The sequence below is a fragment of the Syngnathoides biaculeatus genome, chromosome 19, assembly GCF_019802595.1.
Source record: "Syngnathoides biaculeatus isolate LvHL_M chromosome 19, ASM1980259v1, whole genome shotgun sequence".
In the NCBI taxonomy this organism is placed as follows: Eukaryota; Metazoa; Chordata; class Actinopteri; order Syngnathiformes; family Syngnathidae; genus Syngnathoides; species Syngnathoides biaculeatus.
Window position 1 is genome coordinate 15,577,481 of NC_084658.1, and position 11,367 is coordinate 15,588,847.

The 11,367-nt window shown below is 45.6% G+C and overlaps 1 protein-coding gene across 2 annotated transcripts; it reads left to right on the top strand.

The window, feature by feature from the left end:
• The first annotated feature begins 381 nt into the window (after nucleotides 1-381).
• Nucleotides 382-11,257, top strand: topbp1 (DNA topoisomerase II binding protein 1). 2 transcript variants are annotated; one of them, XM_061805909.1, is made up of 28 exons: nucleotides 382-776; nucleotides 932-1,028; nucleotides 1,150-1,284; nucleotides 1,360-1,503; nucleotides 2,058-2,239; nucleotides 2,625-2,818; nucleotides 2,896-3,069; nucleotides 3,501-3,667; nucleotides 3,855-4,018; nucleotides 4,233-4,474; nucleotides 4,679-5,001; nucleotides 5,161-5,333; nucleotides 5,497-5,708; nucleotides 5,898-6,226; nucleotides 6,691-6,885; nucleotides 7,166-7,281; nucleotides 7,358-7,481; nucleotides 7,551-7,655; nucleotides 7,880-7,958; nucleotides 8,030-8,210; nucleotides 8,392-8,621; nucleotides 8,699-8,841; nucleotides 8,906-9,002; nucleotides 9,451-9,614; nucleotides 9,691-9,825; nucleotides 10,326-10,415; nucleotides 10,509-10,670; nucleotides 11,046-11,257. In XM_061805909.1, exons 1-28 carry the CDS (start codon nucleotides 772-774, stop codon nucleotides 11,172-11,174), a joined length of 4,491 nt encoding a protein of 1,496 aa, XP_061661893.1. In that variant the 5' UTR covers nucleotides 382-771; the 3' UTR covers nucleotides 11,175-11,257. The 2 variants fall into 2 exon arrangements, with proteins under 2 accessions (XP_061661893.1, XP_061661892.1); XM_061805908.1 differs by having other exon boundaries at nucleotides 10,326-10,670.
• The last annotated feature ends 110 nt before the right edge of the window (nucleotides 11,258-11,367 follow it).

Below are 11,367 nucleotides of genomic sequence, written 5' to 3' on the forward strand. Positions count from 1 at the left end.
TATACAAACTGTTTACACTATTGATATTGTGCTGGTCACTAGTCCAAGCAGGTCGGAACAACTGGCGGTAAGTGTCTTGTGTTATGTTACAGAATAGTCTCTGCTAAAAAAAAAAAAAAAAAAGTGCAGTGGTGAGGTCAGCCATGATGTATGCTTGGATGGAAAAAGATGACACGCTGTCATGGCGACCCCGTACTGGACAAGCCGAAAGGAAAAGAAGAAAATGACTGTAATCGGGGCTTTTGGTGTAATTAGCTTGTGAAACTGAAATATATTTATATATATATATAATTAATCAAATCATACTTGTCAAATTTGCGAACCAATTAATAAGTAACCCCAGTCTTCAATTTTGTAGGAACAATTATTCGACGTGCCATTGTTTCCTGACGGTTCATATAGTTTGTAACACCAGTTTGAGTGATTCAGTGGCGCGAATAATAAGGCGAACGGCTGAATGTGATCAACGATATAACTTAAAAAATAAAACAAAAAACGAAATGTTAATGTATTCGGAACATTTGCGACAAGTTACCCGATAGTGCTGACGCTTAGTAATGATATTTTATCAAGTATAGCTATTTTACTTTGGAAATGTAGCTAACCGGTTACGGGCTGCTGCTACTGAGTAATGTTCGTAAAGTTAGCAAGGGCTGTTTGTGACGGTGAACAGCAATACTTTCGACAAATATATTTTAACCGAGTTCATAAAACAGAAATTGAGTTCCTTTGACGACTAAGTGAGTAAATTATCCTCTTGGAGACCCGCAGATGAGGTAACTTAGTTGAACGTGTATGGACCGTATTAATGATGCTAACATAACACCCGCTTGCTAAAATATTTCTATAACTAAGGAGAAAAATATACGCATTGTCTTCAAGTGTTGGTCATAATGGCTGGAGTCATTCAATGTGTGCATTATTTTTCAAGGTTACACACAATGTCTAAAGAAGAAAAGGAAGGCTTTATTGTCAAGTTTGTTGAAAGTAAAGGACAGACTTCAGTGTATGCTGACCAAGCTTACCAGGTGAGCTGTTGTTTTATATATCTAGGGTGAAATTTTCCATACTTTTGCAACCAGACTTGTAAAATGAACACTTGATTCATTCCTAACAGATGATTGTAATGTTTTCTTCAAATATTTACAGGCTATTACAGAGCTGCAGTCAGAAAAGTACCTCAAAAAGATTGATGAAGAAGCTGTATTGAACATGGACCAGAAGGACAAGTCCCTGTTTATTTTCAGTGACTTTGACACTCCTGCCTTCCAGCACTGCAAGAACGTAAATTGTCCCACAGTATGACCTTTCCGGCTCTTGGCCCCTGTCCTCATTGTCCCTAATTGTTTGATTGTGTAGCTCGGCTGCCGGATCGTGAGTCCGCTGGTGGTGGTGTTCTGCCTGCAGCAGCAGCGTTGTGTACCCAAAGCGGAGAACCCGGTGTACAACATGGCCATGGCCGACATCACTGTCTCCTGCACAAGCTTGGATAAAACGACTCGGGTCAGTCGACTGGTTTTGCGGCTTTGGAGGTTGGCGATAACCCTCGTGAACTGATCATTTCTCTGGTACTGTCAGGACATGTTGGGCTGTGGTGAAGTCTGTGAATGAATATTTCCATCCATCAATTTTCCCCAGGTTGCAGGATTAGCAGCTTTAGCACGGAATTTAATATTGTAAGCCAATTTAGCATTCTAAAGTTTGAACATTGTTACCGATCTTAGGTATGGCAGGAAAAACAACTTTAATAATGATTTCAATGCATGTTTGACAGTGATTTAAAACAGTAAAAAGTATGGCTATTTTTGCCGTTCATATCATGAATTTTCCTTCGTAACAAGAGACAATATTTTTCCAAAGAGTCGTTTTGTAACCTGAATTTTTTTGGTTGCTAGAGACATTAGTAAGTAGAGGTACCACTGTATCTACGTTATCCACCTCCATGAGCAGTTTAAAAAGTAACTGACAAGTATTTCCTGCGTATTGTATGTCATAATGTTCTTCAAATTTCAAATATTTTGACCCGGACTTCAGGAAACATTTGTATTTGCTTGCAGTCCGAGGTGATGAATTTGGTGGAGCTGATGGGCGGGCGTGTCTATCTGGACCTCAACGTGTCCGTCACCCACCTGATTGCCGGCGAGGTGGGGAGTAAAAAGTACCTGGTGGCCGCCAACCTGGGCATACCCATCCTGCTCCCTTCCTGGGTCAAAGCCTGCTGGGAGAGTTCACAAAACAGGTGAAAGAGGGAAAGCTTGTGTATTTTTTTTTCTTTTTTACTGTATACTTACGGTCTTGCGTCTGGGCAATAAGATACTCCACATCCTGATGTTTCAGTTACAAGAATTACACTTCATAAAACCCATTTTATTCCTTTACATTTTATTGTGCTGTTTTATTTCTTTATTAAAAATGTGGGAAAATAAGGGTGGTGTTCAAACAGGCCTGAAATTGATTTTTTTTTTTTTTTAATTTAACTGGGAAGCTTTATTTCATATAGAGTGCAACATACGTGTACCCGAATACATTCACATTGTGTTAAAAGTGTGATTTAAATAGCATTTTTTAAGGCGTGTGTGAGAAGTCTAACTAACGACAAACAAAATGTCTGCCTTCCCTTTCAGCCTCTTCAGGTACACAGAGCTGCCCAGGGATGAGCACCTGTGCCCGGTGCTGCAGGGCTGCACCGTGTGCGTGACGGGAATCTCCAGCACCGAGCGCAAAGAAGTGCAGCGTCTGTGCGAGCAGCACGGCGCCAGCTACACGGGCCAGCTGAAAATGAACGAGTGCACCCACCTCATCGTCAACGAACCCACAGGCAAGTCGGACGAAATTTCTCGGTGTTCCGTTTCTCGATTGTTCTTGTCTCACGCTCTTCGATGTTTCTCTCTACAGGTCAGAAGTACGAGTGTGCGCGCAAATGGAACGTTTACTGCGTGTCCCTGCACTGGCTCTTCGACAGCATCGAGAAGGGCTCCTGTCAAGACGAGTCTCGCTACGCCGTGGGGACCCGGGCCTCCAAAAGCCGGCCAAACACGTCCACGCCCACCGGCTCCGGCACGAAGGAAGGTCAGGCCACGCGGCATAAATGTCAGAATTGTTTGTGCGTTTTCTGCACTGTCAATTTGAAATAATAACCTGTTTTTGAATAAAAGGACAGAAATTCAATGTTAAATCCACTTCATGGATTAGTCAAGAAATATGACTGTTATTCCTTAGTATTTAAACATAAATTAAACAGTTTTTGAATTTTGATTTCATGCATTAATTCAATGGTTATTCTGTTGAAATAAAATTTTTTGTCTATATGGCTTGGCCACCAGGGGGAGTATAGTACATACAGCCATGCTGCACATGGCTTTTGTTGAGGGGAAAAAAAAAACCTTTTGCAAATATGCAGAAGAGGTATTTATTAGTTGTTTTTCCACTTACAATAAAAAAAAAATATGTTCCCGTGAGTCTTGTGTGCTGATAAACTCAACGCTTCCTTTCTCCCGCAGAGGGTCCTTCTCTGCTGGGTTTGAGTAACATCCCTGTCAACGCCAGCGTGACAGTTAGCGACCCGACCCTAACGAACGGATCCATCAGCCGGATGGAAACGCTGGACGCCATTGAAAGTCTGGATCTGAGCGTGTGCCCCGCGGACGACCTCCTGGACGGCTGTAAGGCAAGTGCTTATGCTTATTACGTACAGTGTCTTGCAAAAGCCAGTTCATAGCTCGTATAATAGTGTACTTTTACTATTTCGGTAAAATAGCTTGTAGGTGTTCAAAAGTGTGAATGTGGAGCAGTTGTATTAAATCACCCCCACACTGAAGCTTTTGTTTGGTTGTCACCACATGATCGCCGTGCAGCTTTATCTCTGCGGCCTGCCGGCGAGGAAGCTGGACAAGCTGCGTCGCCTGGTGAACACCGCAGGGGGTCTTCACTTCAACCAGCATAACGAGGAGCTCACGCACGTGGTCGTCGGGGAACCGGACCAGGACCTCAAGACTTTTCTGTCCAGAGCAACTCACAGGTCGGCTTTGGTCACAGTCGCTGCTTTGAAGTATGGCGATAGCTTGAGTTGCTACAGTGCTGTTTTTCCTTTCTTAAAAATGTAACTCAATTTGAATTTTATAGAAAGTACTCATGGCATTTCAATTCATTTTAAAGTGGAAAAATGATTAAGCTGGACTAGTGAATTTTTGCTACTGAGTTTATTTGGAAATTTTCTTTGTGGGGGGAGCCAGACCTCATGTGGTGACAGTCCAGTGGCTGCTGGACAGCTTCTCCCAAGGCCGCCTCCTCCCAGAAGAAGACTTCCTCCACCGTCTGCTTCCCGCTCCCGCCGAGGTGTTGTCGGCGCCGGTCCGTCGCAAACCCGCCCCCAGGCCCTCGGTCAGCCCCCCCGCCGCCAGTCCCAGCACGCCGAAACTCAAGCAAGCGGAGGAGGACATCCTCTTGCAGTACCTGGATGATGACCCGACAGTCAGTGAGTAATTTCGGAGTTATATTGACAGTACTAACAGAAAAAAAAGTAAACGGCTGAATTTGTGAATAAGGAACTGAAAAGAGTCACGGGTTTACTGTACCACCTTTGTTCTTTGTCTGCACTTAAAAAAAAAAAAAAAAAAAAAAATTCTTATTACATAAGGCTTTAGTTCAATGTCAACCTGATTGTGTGTTTTCTTTTAAGTTGATGTGCTGCCAGCAGGTGAGATTGACAGGAAGTCCATCAGCGTGCCCGCCGAACAGTCCTGGACCCTCAACCACGGGGCCGGACCTGAGACGGACTCCACAATGCAGGAGGCCAGCGAGGCGGGTCTCTTTGCCGGCAAACGATTCCTCTTGCTGGGCTTCGGCGCCGAGGCGGAGGCTCAACTTGTCCTGTTGGTGACGGAGAACAGAGGTCGGGTGCTGGGGAGCCGCACGCGTGCTGTTGCCGATTATGCCGTGGTGCCTCTTTTGGGCTGTTCTGTGGAGGCCACGGTGGACGAGGTGGTCACTGATACGTGGCTGGTGAGTTTACAACTTTGCTCACTCTTGGAATATTGTGTGGTTTATCATTCACACCCCTTCTACAATCACATTTTTTAATTCTTGTGTTGTTAGGGTAGGATTTGATGAGTTATTGCAGTTTGACTATCGGATGAGCGCTTTATTTGTTTATTTCAACAGGCCATGTGCGTGGAGAGGGAGTGTCTCCTGGAGCCTTCCTCCAATCCTCTCTTCACTCCCGTTCCCGTGATGGACGGACATTTCCCTCTCAAGGATTGCGTCCTTTCTGTCAGCCAGTTCACTGGAGCTGAGCGGGAGTCTTTGGTGGAGCTTGCCCAGCACCTGGGAGCCAAGTATGTCTTCCTCTGTCACAGAATTTAAAGGGAAAAAAACACTTCCTGTCTAATTGGCCGTATGTGTAAGAGCACATTTTTTTGGTCTTGCTTTTGCATACGATCAATTAAAGCCAGTTGTACTTATATTTTCTTGAGTCCGTTTGTATCTGTTAAATGTCAGTGTCCAGGACTACTTTGTGCGCTTGGCCAACCCCAAGAAAGGAATGCTGGCCAGCACTCACCTGGTGCTGCAGAGCCCCGACGGCACAAAGTACCAGGCGGCCAAGAAGTGGGGGCTGCCGGCAGTCACCGTGCACTGGATCACGGCGTCGGCGAGGACCGGCAAGAGGGCGGCCGAGGAGCGCTTCTTGGTTGACCTTCCGCCTTCTCCTGGTCTGAGAAAGTTAACTAATAGATGGTGCATCTGGAAAGTATTTGCAACGCTTTGCAATTTTTCATGGATTGATCTTGAAGTGCTGCAAAGATTTTGCAAATACACATGAATAATATTCCGAAATTCTGCCTTTACAAGCATTATAAAGCTCCATTTTGATGGTAATTTTTATATTTGTTGTTCCTCAGATCCGGAGGAAGAGAGTTTTGTCTGCGCCTCCCAGAGGACGTCCATGCCGGGACCATCCCAAATGGCGCGTTCTTCCCCGGACGTCCCGCTGCTCGGTTTTCAGAGCGGCAAGGCGGTCACGCCGCTGGATTTGGGACGGTTCCGGAGCAAAATGTTCCGCTCGATCTTGGAAGACATGAAAGCAAAAAAGGTCGCCGGCGCACCCAACCGAAGCCAGGTGGTCGGAGGCGGCAAGAACCAACTCGTCGAGGGGCCCTCGCTGGACCTGGACACGCCGTCCAAGTTCCTAACCAAGGGTCAGCTCTTCTGGCCCAAGTTTGAGATCAAGGTGCTGTTGATTTCAAGTAGCAATTTGTACTTTTTGATGAATTATCCACCTGATGGGGGGGCATATTTGAAGGAGATGTCATTTGAAGATGAGGTTTAAAAAAAAAAAAAAAGTTATTGTACAGGGATGTAAAACGGCCTTTTGTTATTTAAAAAAAGAATTTATTCATCAAAAGTCACAAAAAACAGTTTAGCAAATATGAGCAATTTTTTATAAAAATGTTTTAATGTATTTGAAACAATGTTTGAGTAATTTTATTTTGTTCCCAAGAAATCAACTAACAAATCACCGGGTGTCTTTTTATAACAATTTTATGGAAAAAATGACTGATTTACAATAAATGAAATAAAAAAATCTTCTTAGGTCAGCCAATTTTAGTCGGGAAAAAAAATGACTTCTGCTCTAAACTCATTTACTCAATTTTTTTTTTTTTTTTTTTTTTTTTTTTTTTTTTTTTCTTCCAGGAGGCATTAGAGGCAGTGGAGGCAATGGAAACTCCAGTTGGGAGGTCCAAGCCTGCGGAGAAGGCGGAGACGCCGCTGACGGACCTCGTTGAGAGGAACCTGAAGGTGGCGCTGGCCAACAGCACCCGCGGCTTCGATGTCAACCAGATGCAGGCCCTCTCTGCCAGCCCCGAGCTCAGCACCACCAGGAAGGAGGTTGGTGACCGCACCCCGATGGGAAGTCCTTTTTTTCCCTACATGGGCTGCATTCAGAAAAGAGTATTAAACGAGCTACAATCAGTGTAGATAAATATATTATAAGCAGCAGTAGTGTGTTTTAATTAATTAATTAATTTTTTTTTTATTTATTTGGTAAAACTTCTACATTATAGTTTTGTTTAAGGTGGTAAGTTATCGTTGATAAATGCTGAGGGCCAAAGTTTGGACACCATGCTGCTGGGTTATTCATTTCAGACCTTTTTCTTTTGTTCTGAAGGGGGTACAAAAGGAGACCGGCCTGCTAACTGGTGTTGTGATCTGCGTGGGCAAGAAGCTGAACAAGATGCAAAACGAACTGAACGCCGTGGCCGCCTCTCTCGGGGCAGAATTCAGGTAGTCGCAACCGACTTCGGTCTTCGGAAGCCAATCGTCATGATGACAAAAATAAACCCCCTTTCTCTATGCGCAGAACGGCCTGCGACGATACCGTCACCCACTACATCTACCAAGGCCGAGTGGGCGACAACAGTCGCGAATATCGCGGAGTGAAGGAGAGGGGGCTGCACGTGGTCTCGCAGCACTGGTTGGAAGCTGTAGGTCTCCTGCGGTGTTGTTGACACTTTTGTGTAAATCTTCAATCTCAGCAATTATTTCTCTTTTAGTGCGGCCAGGAGCAAAGGCACGTCCCGGAGTCTCTCTATCCATTTACCTACAACCCCAAGATGAGCCTGAACCTCAGTCAGATTCCCAGCGTGGGCCCAAGAGATGTAAAGTAGACCTTTTTTTTTTTTTTTTTACAGTTTGTTTTACCGGATTCGTAAACTCACTTCAATACGAGAGTTCTACATTCACAATAAACATATTGTTAACCTTTCTCTTATGTTGCTGATCAAATTGATACCTTTATTGAATCTGATTGAATGTAATCCTGTGGCCGGCGAGCGTATGATCGTGTGCCCCTATAGTTAATATTTAAACATTCATCCTCCAGACTGAGCTCAAGGCTGTAGAAGACGCTTCCACCACTGGCTGCACGAGCAACGAGCGAGATGACCTTGCAGACAAGAACGGTGGGTGTTACTCTAGCTCTTTCTTTTAACAAAAACAAAAAAAAATAATAGTCGCATATCGCTTATTCTAGATGTTTCTGAGACGCTGGAGATGAGAGAGAACCTGCAAAGAGCGCTCAAAGAGATCATGTCGGCCACCATGAAGACGACCGCCAGGCGGACGTCGGTGCGACTCAGTCGGAAGGGGTCCGCCGGCGCCGACGCAGCCCCCAACACTCCTGGCGGCAGCAGGCGCACGCTGGAAGCGTTAAGGTGAGCAGAGGAGGCCAGAGATAAAGATTGCTTAAAGGATACATCAGATTCTTTACAATTTATATTAAAAAACATTATCCAAGTATGTGTTAGAATGATTTAAAAAAAAAAAAAGTCAAGGATTATAATACATTTTCCATGATACAAATGTGCCCTTGAACATGTGACATCCTCATTCAAGGGTCTCCCACCCAGCTGCTTTGGATATCAACACGGAGCCCTCCCAGAGCGAGCAGATCGTTTGGGACGATCCGACGGCCAGGGAAGAGAGGGCCAAGCTGGCCGACAACCTGCAGTGGCCCGGTAGTCCTTCGCAGCACTCGGAGTCCCAGGCGCCGCCGCCGCAGACCGCGGCACGCCAGGCTGCGCAGCTCAAAGACTCCATGACCGACTCGCAGCTGGTGGAGATGGGTACGTGTATTGAAATTTGTGAAATAAAAAAAAACAAAAAATGGGATCATCTTCATCATCTTCCCTCCCCCGATCAGCGGGTTGCGATGTCATCAACCAGCAAATTGGCAAGAAGGCCTCAGCTCCCGCCCGGGAGGAGCCACAGAATGACATCCTGACCCCCGAAGCCCCCAGCATCGCCTTCCCACTCGCAAAACCCTTGGTTGCTCCAGAGCCAGAGGTGAGAATTCAGATTTGACGTGAGGGCGTCCGAGGGCCCAAACCTTGTTTGTTCCTACTTTCAGGAGGCGAGGGAAGAAGTGAAGACTCCGCCCAGATTCCAGCTGTCCTCCCTCAGTCCTCAGGAACGCATTGATTACAGTCACCTCATTGAAGAGCTTGGTAGGTCCTGGTTTTGTCGACATGCAAAATTCACTTTCTTATTGTTTGATCACATTAATGGCACTGCTCATTTTTTAATTCTCGGCTGCACTTCCGAAAGAGGAAGCCGCTGGCTTGGTTGCAACGACCTTGCTTCGCCCCAGTCATACGAAGTTATTTTATACAGTTCAATGGAGTCTTTTACAATCATTAAGTTTTGGCATGCATTTTTTTTTATGCAGATCCTCATAGTAAATATGTTTGAGGTAAAAACACAATTGCACAAAATGTTTAATATGGTTTGTAATGACAATTTAAGCTCGTGATTTTTTTTTTTTTTTCTTTTCTAAATTGAGCCGGTGACAACGACATTCCTGAGAAACTAAAGCAGCTTGTGGGTTAATGCCTTTAGCTTTTTTTTCTTTTCTGAAACTATTATTCCTCATCACTCATCCTCTCATGTCCGCAGGTGGGGTCGTTCTAGACAAGCAGTCGTTTGACCCCAGCTGCTCCCACATCATCGTAGGCACACCCCTGCGCAACGAAAAATACCTGGCAGCTATGGCGGCCGGCAAGTGGATCCTGCATCGCTCGTACCTGGAGGCCTGCCGCTCCGTGGGCCGCTTCATACCGGTGGGAACGCCAAATGAAGATGTATTCCCCCTCTCTGTGGTTGTCCATCCTCGTGATTTTCTATTTCACGTTCTAGGAGGAGGACTACGAGTGGGGCAGCAGCTCCATCTTGGACGCGTTGCCCTCCCTCACTTTGCAGCAGAGGCGCTTAGCATTAGCTGCCCAGCGCTGGAGGAAAGCCTTGCGAGGACCCACGGAACAGGACGGACAGGTCCGATAACGGCGATAAACTTGAACGTGCAATTCCCTCTGAAATTTCATGTCAATGTTGAAAGATGGAAATTTATTCCACAGATTATAACTCAAGAAATGTTTAATTTTATTGATTTGTGTATACTTTTCAGGATTTTTTTTTTTTAATCTGTCATGTCCCACAAAGGACATAAGAGGGGAAAAATAAATATTTTTTTTTTGTTTTTTAGGTTGAATTAAATGGGAGTGGTTTTGAACCCCCCAACCCCTATAATCTTATTAGCATGAATGCAGTGCTTAAATGTTTCAGGCCAATTGAGATTCAAACCCAGAACTGTGAGGCAGACAACTACTTGGGCACTGGACAGTAGTCCCTAAATCATGTCCAGTCATATGATTTGATATTAACGTGTGTTCCTGAAGAGGGGGGAAAAATGTTTGTGGTTGAACAAAATCAGTTTTGCACCAATCCCGCAATGCTTTCAATCTGGTGTGGTGAGCGGCATCATTTTTTTCCAGGGAGCCTTCAGCGGATGGACGGTGATGTTGAACATCGACCAGAGCCGAGAATCCGGCTTCAGGCGGTTGCTGCAGTCGGGCGGGGCCGAGGTCTGCGTTCTAGCATCATGGCCACTGCAACTCGACTTGATACATTTACAGCAAATGTTGTTTTTGTTGTTGTTGTTGTTTTTTTTCCTCCAGGTGCTGCCGAGCGGCTCGCCTTCAATGTACAAGGTGGCCACGCACCTGTTCGCCGACTTCAGCCGCCTCCGGCTGGGCGACTTCCGCGCGGACGTGTCGGAGGCCTCCGCCCAAAACGTGATGTGCCTGAAGCCCGAGTACATCGCCGACTACCTGATGCAGGTTTCTACATGCGTTCCCTGTCGTTATGTGTGGCGAGTCGATTATAAATCATACCACAAACATGTCTGATAGAAAAGTGCTGCGTCTTGTGGCCAAAAATTTATTGAGTTAGAGGGAGGGGCTTTTTTTTTTTTTTTTTTTTTTTGCTCCATCAATTAGGAAAAAGCCTTGACACACAAGCAATTAAAAATCCATTTTGGTGCGGGGCATCAATTACTTTCAGATTTTCACTTTGTTGTTTTTGTTTTTGCGATTCCTGGTTGAAAAGGGAACGATAGATGAATTGTAAAGCGGTGCTGAAGCAAAAAGGGGCTCTTCCCGTGTGTTGTCGACAGTTTTACGGGGGACGCTTTACGATGTTTTCTCCCCCTGCAGGAGCCCATCCCTCCCGCGGCGCTCTACCTCCTCACTGAGAGCCCCCCCGAAGCGGCTCCCGGCACGTCGTCGCTTAAACGCAAAGCGACGGAGCGCACCTCCCGGCTGAAAAAGTCTCGTCTGCACTGAAAAACACCCTCTCCCTCCCTCTCGCTGAAAATATTGTACATAAGATTAGTTTTTCATGTCCGAAATAAAGTAAGCACAGCGCATGTGGCGTCCCTCTGTCGAGTCTGTGTGAGGAGACTGCAGTGTGGCTGCAGGCTGTGATTAATGACTCTGAAGAGGCCCCCGCCGAAAATGTCCAGTCATGCTTCGTTAT